This window comes from Phocoena sinus, chromosome 15 (genome assembly GCF_008692025.1).
Source record: "Phocoena sinus isolate mPhoSin1 chromosome 15, mPhoSin1.pri, whole genome shotgun sequence".
NCBI lineage: Eukaryota > Metazoa > Chordata > Mammalia > Artiodactyla > Phocoenidae > Phocoena > Phocoena sinus.
Window position 1 is genome coordinate 41,819,015 of NC_045777.1, and position 13,374 is coordinate 41,832,388.

The 13,374-nt window shown below is 42.3% G+C and overlaps 1 protein-coding gene across 1 annotated transcript in view; it reads left to right on the forward strand.

Moving 5' to 3' along the window:
* The window catches only part of MACROD2 (mono-ADP ribosylhydrolase 2), a 2,059,152-nt gene that overhangs the window by 1,452,038 nt on the left and 593,740 nt on the right, over window positions 1-13,374 (forward strand). Inside the window, exon 8 of the mRNA XM_032606628.1 lies at window positions 10,159-10,232. Coding sequence (XP_032462519.1) covers window positions 10,159-10,232 — 74 coding nt within the window. The remainder of the gene's footprint in view (window positions 1-10,158; window positions 10,233-13,374) is intronic.

The window sequence follows — 13,374 nt, forward strand, 5'->3', positions numbered from 1 at the left end:
GCCTCCCGCAGTCTCCGCCCGCGGAGGGGCTTCCTAGTGTGTGGAAACTTTTCCTCCTTCACAGCTCCCTCCCACTGGTGCAGGTGCCGTCCTTATTCTTTTGTCTCTGTTTTTTCTTTTGCCCTACCCAGTTACGTGGGGAGTTTCTTGCCTTTTGGGAGGTCTGAGGTCTTCTGCCAGCCTTCAGTAGGAGTTCTGTAGGAGTTGTTCCACGTGTGGATGTATTTCTGGTGTATCCGTGGGGAGGAAGGCGATCTCCGCGTCTTACTCTTCCGCCATCTTCAAGGTCCCCCCAGAAGATGATTTTAAAAACACCCTTAGAAATAGACCCTGGTGCTCGTAAGTTTGAGAAGCTGATGAAGCTTGCATAGATGGTAAGCTTGTGTCTCATAAAAATGCGGCTCGTTCAGACCTGCTTTGCAGAGCAAAGACAGCTTGAAAGGAAAACTTCATGTTTCAGAATTTTTTTAAAGAGGTGAAAGCAACAGTAGCTCAAGTCTGGGGCTGAATATAGTAGAATTTATGGAGTATCACTTGCTATGGCACACAATGTCAAGTGAAATGAAAGAGTGGGTGTGAGGAGATTAAAATAAGTATAGAATTTTCCTTTGTTGTGACCAGTCCTATAGGTCCTGCTAGGAAAATTAGTACTAAGTTGAATAAAATAAAGGGAGGGGTAAGGCGCCGTTGGGAAAGGCATAATGTCACAGAAGTTCTGTTGTGAGCCAGTGAGCTTCAAATGTACGGGTTCTAATTGTGTCTGGAATGATGGTACCTACATGTTGAGGAATAACTGCATCATGACAACCATCAGCTTTCTGTGGCCCTCCTTGGGCCCCACTCATGCTCTGCAATGAAGACATTAAATGCTAGACTGAGTGCTGCCCTGTGAGAAAGGGCAGAACGTCAGTGGCCCCTGGTCTATTGGGTGTGGTCCTCATAGGAAGCTCTGTACTTGGGCATCAAGCTTTCTGACCACAGGGGCCTGCAGTTTGATTTCCTTTCTTTGGAATTTGAAACAGTGTTGCATTGGGACTGGAGTCTTTGAAGGAGAGGGGTTGTGGTAATGTGCATCCATTCTGCGGAGATGTGGGGAAGAACAGAATGCCAGGCCCTGGGCTAGAGTGTGGATGGATGGCGGGAAGTCAGTAGACCCAGGCTTTGGGGCTGGCCCTGCCCTTGCTTGAGTGCCCTTATAATCATTTGTTTGCTTCTATAAAATGAAAGGTTACATACATCTGGAAGGGAGTTTTGAGGATTTGGGCTATTTTATATGGAAGCCAGAGTTGGCAGGGCTCCTAAGAATAGCCTAGGCTCGCACCCCATGCCCATCCATAGCCATAGGCAGTATCATTGCTTCCTCTTCAAGTGGATGCTGGTCCAGATCACATTTATCACATTAGTGAGTGATAATAAGTTCATTAAAGGCAGTACAACACAGACTATACTTTGCATACCTCTTGCAAAGTATTTAATATTCAAATTAATCATCCTTGATCATCCCCTCCCTCAATACACTAAGTCATTTAGAAGCCAACTCATCTTCATTCTTCTCCTTTTTCTCTTCTTTGGGTTGTTGTGAAGATTACGTAGTGTTTACATGCGTTTTTTTTAGAGTGACTTCTACATAATAATTGTTTGATAAATGTTAATAGCAGCAGCAACAATTTACTATTTTTCAAGATTTCTGTCTAGTGTGGCAGCTTTTCACGCCAATGTGAGCCTAGCTCTGTGACCCCTACAGCCCCACAAAGTCAAGTATGATTGTGCTTTCATGCTGATGAGTAGCGAGCTCCCCAACTCTTTCCCCCACATCCTTAAGTAACTTGTAAAACATTCTCTACCGTGCATGTGCCAGAGGTGACAATTAGAAAAGTTTAGAGAAAGAGTGCTATCCAGTTAAGACGTGGCACCTCTTTTTCTCAAGTTCATGGATGGGTGTTGATGGCTGTCATAGTTTGGGTTTCCCCAAAAGCAGATTCAGAGGTCAGGGTTTGGGGGCAAGTAGTGAATTTGGGAGGTCCTTTCAGGAAAGGGAGTGGGGAAAGAGAGACAAGGAAAGGAAGAAGCCAACAGAGTGCATTGCTGAGCATTGTTGCTGTGGACCACTGGAGCATCGACCCACTGGGCAACTTGCAGCCTGCACCTCAGCCTTCCTGGGGGCACGTGAGCTGGGACACATACCCACCATCTCACTAATCTTGGGTTAAAGGATGCTCGCGGTGGCCTTGATTCCCTGACACTTCGCACCTCCTCCACAGGTAGGCAGTGAGAACCCACAGTAAAAAGTCAGCAGGTGCCAGAGGTTGTAAGTTGAGCCAGGATGCAAGGATGGCACGCGTGCCACAGTGACGTATGTAGGGCCTGGTCAGCATCTACGGCAATCCAGCTTATTAATAATCCATATTGTGTATATATACACATATAACAAAGCCTGCCGAATTATGTTTATATACACGTATAACAAAGCCTGCCCTTTCAAACAACAGCTAAGACCCCACCATGTTGAAGACGGGCTGCGAAAGCCTCGCTCTTGCCTGCTGTGTGCCCTTTTGCTCTCCTGAGGGAAGCCAGTGGCACCCTCTTTAGCGTTCTGCTGCCATGCTCACTGCAGTAACAGGCCAGTGTCACTCTCATTACCTCACCTGTTTTATCTCTTGTGAAACTCAGCCTTTAGCCAGAATCGTCTGAGTGGCTGCTCCGGCAATTGCTTAACGGTGAGCCTCCTTCACCTCATTTCGCTCAAGTAATTTGATTCCATCATACCATCAGAATTGCTTTTATGGGTTGGAAGGAGGCCTGGGGGAGGGGGTTGATGGGAAGCTGTTTTGAGATTTAAAAAAATAAATAAATTCATTGCCCTGTACTTCCCCATGCCCACCACATTCTCCATCTGCATCCCTCTCCCTCTCTTTCGCGTGCAGGACAGGGGTGTGTGTGTTAGGGGAGGTGGGTGAGGAATGTTCTGAGCAAAACATAACTCATCTCACATTTCATCTCCTTTTACCTGGGCTTATAAAGTGTATTGTTTCATGTCCATTTGGTCCCCACACCAGAACTCATGTGCTAAGATCGAAAAAGACTGTGGCTATCCTCTCTGAAACATCAAAGTGTAATTTTGCATTGACAGTCAATGTTGACAATCCCAGTTCAACTGATGTTAACGTTTTAATAAACCCACTGATACGTGATCCCCATCATTTAGGACAGAGATTTTCATCAATGCTGAAAATCCCACGTTTAATAATTGCATGAGGGCTTCTCTGGTGGCGCAGTGGTTGAGAGTCTGCTTGCCGATGCAGGGGACACGGGTTCGTGCCCCGGTCCGGGAAGATCCCACATGCCGCGGAGCGGCTGGGCCCGTGAGCCATGGCCGCTGAGCCTGTGCGTCCGGAGCCTGTACTCTGTGACAGGAGAGGCCACAACAGTGAGAAGCCCGCATACCGCAAAAAATTAAAAATTGCATGATATTTTTATTTTACTTGAGTTTGTGTGTAAATAGAAAAAATTAAATCAGCACGCTTTCCTCATTAAAGACTTGATGGGGAGGGAGGGCTTAAAAGTGGACATGAATTTAGTGTGCAGAGTTCCAGAGAGTTTTAACTGTTGCTTCTTATTTCTGGATATTTATAGCCATTCTGCCCCAATTTGGTACTTATAGTCACACTGAGGGCTGGTGAGTACGGCAAACACTTTCTAAATAATATACAATGGACATGGGGATTTATGATTCTATACAATTGTTAGTATTTTACCCCAGCCTTGGGCTTAGTGCCCTGCTGGGTAGGGTTGAGAGTATGGACTAAACCCCCTTTGAGGTGAAGGCCACTAAAGAAGAAATTGTGCAGCTAAAAATAAAATAATTCGGTACATAAACAATAGTTTTTACATGTCTGAGCTTTGCCTGGACCTTGATCTCCCAGATTGCTTTCTTCTTACAACTGCTAGAGAGGCATCCACAGTTAAAGTAGAGGTGACTCCCGGAAACTGGGCTGGCAAGGGATGCTAGGGGAAAATTCAAGAAACAGAGGCCCTGGGTCGTCTGTAAATGTTAGACGGGCTTAATGTTTTAAAGCATGGATTAATTGTACCTGGTATCCTGTCAGTTTGAGTTTAAAATTTTTTTGTGTGCTAAGAACTTCTCAGAAATAATTGATTTAAGGTATTACCATATGCCTCTGTATGCTTTAGCAATCTGTAGCTGCAAGCAGACCCTCATTCTAAGTTTAAAACAAAAGTTGATCGTTGCTTCTTCCTCCAAAAAGGGCTGTTTTACTAGCAGAGTAAGTTATATTTATTTCAATAGACTATGCTAGATTTTCAATAGAAAATGTTTGAGTTTTGTAACAAGGGAACAATGTTTGTTTCCACATAGGAGCCTATAGACAAAGTTAAAGATATTGGGGAATTATCAACAAGAGCAAAATGGAAAAAAAAATGAAAGCTAGAGAGGAAAACCATCTAGGGCAAGGTCAAAACCAGATTCACTCTCACTGTGTTGAAAACATTCCCGGTTTTCCCCAATTCCAACAAATAATTCAGTGGCCGGGTAGAACCTTCAGTGAGTCTTCATTGCTGTATCTTTCTGCAACTTGATGAAAAGTGAAATATTGGGTAATAACGTAGTAAGAAAAAATGTCTAAAGTGGTATTTGATGTACCATGGATGAAAAGCATTGCAAACTCGCTGTTTCACTTTTTCCCCTCTTTTGTTTTGTCCCCCCCTTCTCCCTCTTTTGCTTTGATGTTCTGTTGACAGAATTTGTCCCCTCATGGTTTAAGTACTCACTGCTTTTTAGAGAGAAAACAGGTGAGTCATGAAACGTGTCTGAGCTTCTAGCTATAAAAGGTATTGATTAGCCTAAAGCTATCCTTAATGGCTTTAAATGTGGTCAGGAAAATACATACCCTGACACGTTAACTGACTAGAAAGATAAATACATAATTTTAAACTTTCTTACGTTTCTGTTGGGAGTGTACATTGCTACAGCTGCTTTGGAAAACTGGCAGAATCTACCAGAGTTAAGCATCTGGATAACCTCTGGACCCGTAGCCCCAACTCCTGGGTGTACTGTCGACAGAAACAAGTGCTTGTGTTCACCAAGTGGCATGTATGAGAATGTTCATGGCAGCTTTATTCACAATAGCCCCAAACTGGAAGTAACCCAGTTGTCCATCAACGTTAGAATGGGTAAATTGTGGAACATTCATTCATGCAATGGAATACAACGCTACAACGAAAAAGAATGAGCTTCTGCTCTGTGTGTGGATGTAGCATGGATATATGGGTACACGGGTAAATCAGGCAGGAATAATATTGAACAAAATATAGACAGTGCACACTGTCCATGTATATGAAGTGGAAAGACGGACAAAACTAATCTATGATAATAGTGGAGGGAATAGCAGTTTCTTCAGGGGATAGATATGGACCTGGGACAAGGTAGCTTTCTGGGGTGTTGGAAATGTTTTATATCTTGATTTGGGAATGGTTATATATATACATATGTGTGTGTATGTAAAAATTTAGCAAGCAATTTAAATACAGAAGTGAATTTTTAAAAATCTTGTATAAATTGTGTAAGTCGGCTTCACCATTGACAACAAGTTAATTTTAATAATCTATCCTAATGAATGAGGAACTAAGCAGATTCGGAGTGACAGAAGCAGATTCTGTGCACACCTGGGCGCGTGTGTGCACTCACGCACACACACAAACTCTGCACGCTTGGCCCTGAATTATTAATGGCTGGTTCGGCCTCATTGACCCTCATACTTGGAAGAGATTTTGTATGTCATCTAATTGAATGATTCATCTGAAGCTTGTCTGCAACCTTCCCTTTGGGTGGCCATTCTGCTTTTGTGAACAAAAGTCCCCTGGTGACCAGAATACGGTCGAGACCTTCTGAGGCAGGCCTTGCTGTCATCAGGAGCCCATCCCTGGGCAAAAATCTGCCCTTGTCTATTCGCTGGCCTTGCTCGTAACCCTTGGGGTCTTGCAGTTAAGTGGACAAAGGATCGTGCTGTTGCTGTTTACCCTGAACATCACACTTTATGTTGTATACGTATACTGCTGAAAAGCAAGTATGTTTTCAGGGATATTTATCTTGATATTTACCTCCCCTTTTAATTAATGACATCACATCTTCCCACCAGGAGTTGTGTTTTCTCAAATGCCTCTTCTCAGTAGTTTTCCCTCAGGGATGAAATAGGGTAATGTGGATACGTCATTCTGCTTGGACGTCTCAGAATCCCTTGGCCCTCCCCATACTCTAGGGCTAAACACCCTTGTCTTCCCAGTAATTAGCCTTTCCTGCTGTCCATACAAAGGCTCACGAGTCCACGGTCCATTCATTCAACAAATTCATTGATCACCCTCTATGTGCCGGCAATGTTTTAGGGATACAGTGATAAGTAAAAACAGGTGTGGCATCTGTCTCCTTAGGGTTTTCGCTCTATGAAGAATTATTAATCAAACATTTACATAAATCAGTGTCAAATTGCAACTGTGGTGTGTGCTGTGAGGAAAAGGTACGTGGTGTTACGAAAGCATAAGACGGGTGGTCATCTGTATCGGAGGAGCCTTCCTTGTTGGAGTGTTGGCTGAGCAGAGGGCAAACGTTAAAATAAGCTGGGGAAAAGAGGACAGAAATATCATTTCAGGAAGAGGAAACCGCATGAGCAAGGCCTTACGGTAGGAAGGTGAAAAGGAACATGCCACATTCAGAGGACAGAAAAGGCCGGTATGACTGGAATGAGAAAGCAAAGAGTAAGACAGCATGAGAGAAAAGAGTCAGACCCCTCAGGGGAGAAATGTTAGCATTAATTTGGGGAGTGGCTTGAGGACAGAGCAGACTTCAAATGCTTGTAAAGGACGTTCCTTGGAAAGTAGCTGAACAAACTAAAGAGAACAGGTTTTCAGAGAGTAGCTTTGGAATGGAAATACTACATCCAGGTCCAGGGTGTGGTCTGGGGAGGAGGGAAGGTGGGAGTTGTTGTCAAAAACGACCAGGTCAGGGAACTGGCAGGCCACGTGCTGGGTGGGTCATCTTCCTGCATGCTGAAACCGCCCAAGGTTATAGCAGTCCTTGAGGTGGAGATGAAAACGATAACTCAGTGCCAGAGGTTTGGATGAATGTGGGCAAGTGACCAAAAGATCACACATAATTGAGAAGAGACCACAGCTGCCATGGTTCTGGGAGAACTTTTATAATTTCTCTGTGGGGAATTATTCCTTCTAAAGGTTAGTGCGGATGGCCATTGCAACTGAGTGATTATGGTTTTATTAGTTTTATACAGCCCCATAATTTTACTATTTAAATACTTCTTAAACATATCAAAAAGTTGGAGAAGATTGTCATGGGAAGAGAATAACTAGGGAAAGCTAAGACACAAATCTAGAAAGGCTCCCGGGGTATATAATGCCAAGCTAAGGTGCTAAAGTTTACTCTGTAGGAGCTGGACAGTCGGCCAAGGCTGCCATTGTTTTGTGTAAGGTGGTGGTAACTATACTTCAGGAAGAATCACCTGAAAGTGGTGTGCTGGATAGATGGGAGAACGGGAGAAGACTGAGGGGCACAGTTACAAGTCACCTGCTGTTGTCGGGCTGAGAGCTGATCCGACCTCGGATAAGATCAATGGGAAAAGAAGGAAAGAACAGGGTGGTGTAAGATCCTTCAGAGGGATGCTGCCTGTAGGACCCGGTTACCAGCAGGGGAAGCAGCGAGATATTGCACTGACTGGGGAGGAGGTAAAGCCAGAACCAGAAAGTCAGGAAGGATTTCCTTTTGTGGAGGAATACGCATTGCATTTCTGGTTCTGGAGCCTGTCAAGGGGAGGCATCTGGGTGATTACAAATATTGGTGTTAAACTCAGGGAAAAGGTGGACTGAAAAGCCTCCTCTGGGTAATCCCTAACCACACATGCCCATCCTGGCTGCCTTCTTTTTCTTTGCAGCCCACAAGGACTCCTGCTTTCTCCCCATCTACTTTCCCTCACCCTCACCTTTTCCATCAGTTCCTTGCTGCTCATAGCTTGCTTCTGAAGACAATGTCTCCTCAGCTTCCCACGTATAGTTCCCTCCCCCAGACATTCTATCTTTTCCTAGAAAGCCTCCCTCAGTGCTCTTCATCTATGTCCCCACATCCCTAAATGCCTTTGTCCTGCTGTGTTGCGGTTGCCTCTTATTTCCTCCCCCCAGACTTTGGGCTTTAAAGACAGGGACTCATTAAAAGTGTGTCCGTCTATCTGTCTGTACGTATATACACGTACGTGTATATGTATATATACATACTCTTTTCTAGTTAAATAGTAATTTGTTTAATGAATTAGCTAATTAACAGGTTTTTCTAACTTTAAGAGTTACATTTTGAAGCCTTAATTTAAGGAAGGGATGAAACAATGCAAAACAAACCCATAATCCCAAATGTCATAGATGAATTTGCAAATTTGAGAACTTATGTGCGTTTTTCACATGACAGCGGTTCTCTCTCATATGACAGTGATCACGTGGGGCTTGGCCCTGCTTTATTTTGTCCCCTTTCCTAATATACTCCCTAACAAAGCATGTAGAAACCTAATTAGAAAGGCAACATTTATTTTTGGAAGTGGGGACGAACAACTCCTCTCTCTTACTTCTCTCTCACATTTTCTCAAAGTCCACTGAGATTTAAACCATTACTGTGAACTACTGGAATATGTATTTGCCTTCCAGTAGAACTGGGTCTTTTAAATCTCTAATCTCCCCATTTCAACAACACCTCTCTCTTCGTCTGCATGAACAATGTCACGGGAGCCTCCCTGATAAGATGATGTCCTCATGGACATATTGGTGGATGATGCTTAAAGCATCAGCTCAGACATCTGAGTTTAGGATGTTGGGAATGGCAGACGTTTAATGGATGCTCCTAGAAAAAGGAGCCAGGGGAGGTCAAATAGGTACGAGGAGACACAGAAGAAGTCAGTGTTGAAAAATCTAGGAGGAGAATCTGCAAATCTATAGAGACAAAGTAGATTAGTAGTTGACAGGGACTGGGGGGAGGGGAGATTGGGAAATAACTGTTAATGGGTACAGATTTTCTTTTTCGAACAGTGAAAATATTCTGAAATTAGTGGTGATGATTGCACAAATTTGTGGACATATTAAAAACCACTGAATTGTACACTTTAAAACAATTTAAAAATCTTTTTTAAAAAGTTCAAGGGGGAAGACGTATTGAAATACAAAAAACTAGTTCAACACATTTAATACCAAAGAAGATGAAGAATGATTGAAAGTCTATGGGCCTTCTTGATTAGGAAGCCAGTGGTGAGCTTGAAGAGAGTAGTTTCAACAGAACAGTCACTCCCATCTCTTCTTCTTTCTGCCCCATAAATAAGTAACTTACAAGGTTATTCTTTCACATATTTTTATCTCTGTTGGCAGAATGTCTGATGATTCTGCGAGTTCTCGAATGTGCTTGGTTTATGTACGCTAAAGGATGCATTTTAGAAACTCTGATTATGTGTGCTCATGTTCACTGATGTATTATAAGTGCATCATTCTTCCTGCCCTTCTAAAACCAAACCTGTACTACAAAATCAGGTCGTTTCATATTGTCTTCATGTGAAACATCATTTCCAATGGCTCTAAATGGAACAGGCATCGCCTTCCTTGAATTCGCACAATAGCTTTCAGTGGTATGGCTATGTGACTGGTTGTTCGCTGTGTCTTGTGCCAGCTCACTGATGGAGTGACCCTGGCTCAGCCACATGTAGTCTCTGACCCACGTTTACTTGATTTGTAAACTGAGGGTAATAAACATTAATCTGACACCTCATATGAGAAAATTATATGAAAATGTTGTGGAAGGTATTAAGCAACCGTAAATATATTTTAATAGACATCGTGCAACTGAAGAGACAGTTAGTCCTTTATTGCCTTTTAGCTCTAGACGGGCATAGGACCAGCCCCCGTAATGCCTTGTATATAGGATCACAGGCTTCATATACTGTGACGCGCAGTGTAGAGTGTATACATTACTGAGGTCTCCCTCGCTCAGTACTAATTGGTTGAAATGAATACTGTTTAAATGAGAAAAACCCAGTATCACACCATGATTGACTTCCCTATTGCCTTTGCCTTTTTTAAAAAATTTGTTTTATTCTGTTCTTCACTTAGGTTTTCCAAACGAGCCTGCTGCAGTCATTGCCCTCAGCACCATTAAGGAATGGCTGGCCAAGAATCAGCACCAGGTAGGAGAAAAACACAATCAGTGAGCATACAAGATGCTGGAATTCGATTATCAGTTTCGAAAAGGCAGATACATTTATTCCATAAATATCAAGTTGACCTAGTCATTGAGCCAAAGCTAGCTGATGCTGCTTCATTTGGGTTCCGTGGGTGATTGAATACTTTCCTGTAATTAATTGACTGAAGGGATTATGTTGATTGGTTTCAGTGGCGAAGATGGGCAAAATGATCAGATTCATTTAGCCATGATCTCATTTTTATGTCTTTAGATAATATGGATTTGTGTGTAAAGGAGAGAACAGGGTGGATTTCGTTAAGATTAGAAGAATTCAGGGATCATCTGGTGCTATTTTCCTTAAAGAGTGAAGTTATCTTTGTTGACAGGGGATTCCTGGTGTTTGGTAATTTTTTCAGTAATCTAAGATCTCTTTATTTATAACTAATCACTTCTATAAAGTGACTTCTGAGTGTGCTGTTGGATAATTGATAGCTAAATCGTCATGATCAGGATTTTTATGAAACTAAAGTCTTCCATCAAAGTGTTCAGCATGCCTCCGATTCTGCTTATTTAATAAGAGCTTTGGGATATATGTAGTGATGAACAGGAGACTTAAGTAAACAAGGCAATTCAATAAGTAGAGGTGCTGTGGAGGCTTAAATTTCAGAGGTTTAGCAATTAACATGTTATTACAGCAAATAGGTTTCACAGAACACACAATGTTGTGCGTTTTTCTTCCGATTTTGGTTTTCTCCTCATACTCACATGAGTGCTGTAAAGAATTTTGTTCCATTTATGATGGCCCATGAATATAGCTTTCTCCTCGGTAGGAGATGGATTATTTGGAAATGTTTGGATATGGAAAGAGACTATGGGAGTTTCCTAATGAGAGATAGCTCTTGGTGCTCTTGTGTGTTTAAAGAAACAGCAGCATCATTTTTGCTAATTACTGTAATTTCAACATTTTTTAAAAGAGACACGAACATTGTTAATTTCAAGTAGAAGTAAAGACCGCACGGCTAAACATACTTTGGTGCTTGCTGTTTCTTTTCCTCTTACTTTAAAAGGTATACGTATGACAACTTCAATTTAGAGAATAACTTTAGTAACCTCTAAGATGCAGAAAAAAGTAACTAAAATAGCCAGTTTACAAAACATTTCTTCGACATGTATTATTTTATTTTCACAACAATCTTACAGACCGTCTAGGATAGGTATTGCCGTCATTATCCTCATCTAGAATCAAAAGGTTAAGTGACAAGCTCAAGACTTTGGAGTCTCAGAACCAAGAGTCGGACCTGCCTCTCCCTGGAATGCCCCTGAGGCCAGGGAGAGATGTTCAGTCCCTTTGAAAACGGGTAATCTTCAGTATATCTCTCGAGTCATAGTAAAGGCTCCTGGACCATCTGCTTGGCAAAAATGTAGTGTTTCAAAGTTAAACACTAACAAGTGAGCTGGTATATTGGTATAACTTTATCATTTCCACTAAAATAATAACCCGAGGATATTTCCCACTGTTGGAAGTTCCCATGTGCCATCTTGGCGTGTGATGGGAGTACACATAACTACACAAAACATCAAGGGGTTGATGACGAAGAGCAAATGTGTTGGTCACATTTACAGCTCATTGACAAATTCGACTGACAGATTGTCTCTAAACTATTCAGAAAGTTATCTTTCCTAGAGGTTTGTTAGCTTAGTGTTTCCTACTTAACGTTTTTTTTACTCTGATCTCCTTACTAGCCTACTGTGTCTTTGAGTCCTTTCTTTTGCTTTCATATTCTTTTCTTGCTCATGTCTTCGTTTCATTGTAGTAAATCTAGATAATTTGGATTGAGAAACACAACTTAGTTTTTGCCATTGCAGCTTTAATCATAGCCTGTGCTAATTCTCTTTTCAGTGCGCATTGGCTAAATGAATTTGAACAAGTCAGGTTTTGCCTGATAACTGAATTATAAGTGGTGGGACATAGATAAAAGCTATACAAATGGACTCTCCAGCGATATGTGGTTGTATTTTTTGCTCTGTTAACAAACAAACTAGGTTAAGGACTTATTCAGTTGTCTCTTCATTGCGGTATGCTTCTGGCATCTTGATTGTTTAAGCTATGTATTCACTAGTTCACTCATTTGATGAAAATTTATTAAATCCCACGAAGCCTCAGACACTTTTCTAATACTAGGGACAGAACAGTGAAAAACAAAATCTTTTCCTTATGATGTTCACAGTCTGGGAAAAGAGAAATATAAATGAAACAAATAAATAAAATAGCTCAAAGAGTACAAAGTAAAATGAGGTAATTGAGGAGTGAGTTTTTGGGGGATGTGGTTTTAGAGAATGTAGAGATTGCTCTGAGGACAGAATCCTGGAACAAAGCTTTGGACGCAGGGAAGGAGCAAGCCGAGGCACACAAAGGTCTTGAGGGAAGGACATTCCACACAGAGGGAAGACAAGAGGCAACCCTGAGGGGAGAATGAGTTTACTGTTTGCAAGAGGGTAAGAGAGGGAGTGTGGATGGAGCACAGGGATGAACGGACAGCAGGAGACAAATTTGGACAAATGGTCAGGGGTCAGATCATAGAGTGTTGTGGTTTCATGGAGAGACCGTGATTTTTATTCTCAGTCTTTTGATGGGAAACCATTGAGGGTTTGGAGCAGGGAGGTAGCACGATCAGATTCACCTTTAAAATGACTAAATTCTGGTTGCTCCTTGGAGAATGAACTTAAAAGACGTCAGAGTAGAAAAGGGAAGACTAATTAAGGGGCTCCTACAGTAAATCCAGGCAAGGGACCAGTGTTCTTGGGAATACAGGGACGGTGGTAAAGGAGGCAACAGCATCAGGTTTAGAAAATATTTTCTCTGAACAATAGTTGATTTGATTCGATCTCATGACACAAATCACACATTACCACAGCAGTAGAGTCCTGACTGGGGCACTTGGGCCCAGTGGACGGGACTGGGAAAAACACATTCTGTTCGTCCACCATCTACTTGTTTCATTTGCCCAAAGTCTGAGCTGTGAGCGTGCTGTTGTCACCACGTATTTAAGGGGACTCGGGGACTTGAGGGAGCCCAGCTGAACAAATAGTACAGTTGGCTCTGACTGCATTGGCGCTAACGGAAGAGATGGAGCAGAGATTAAATT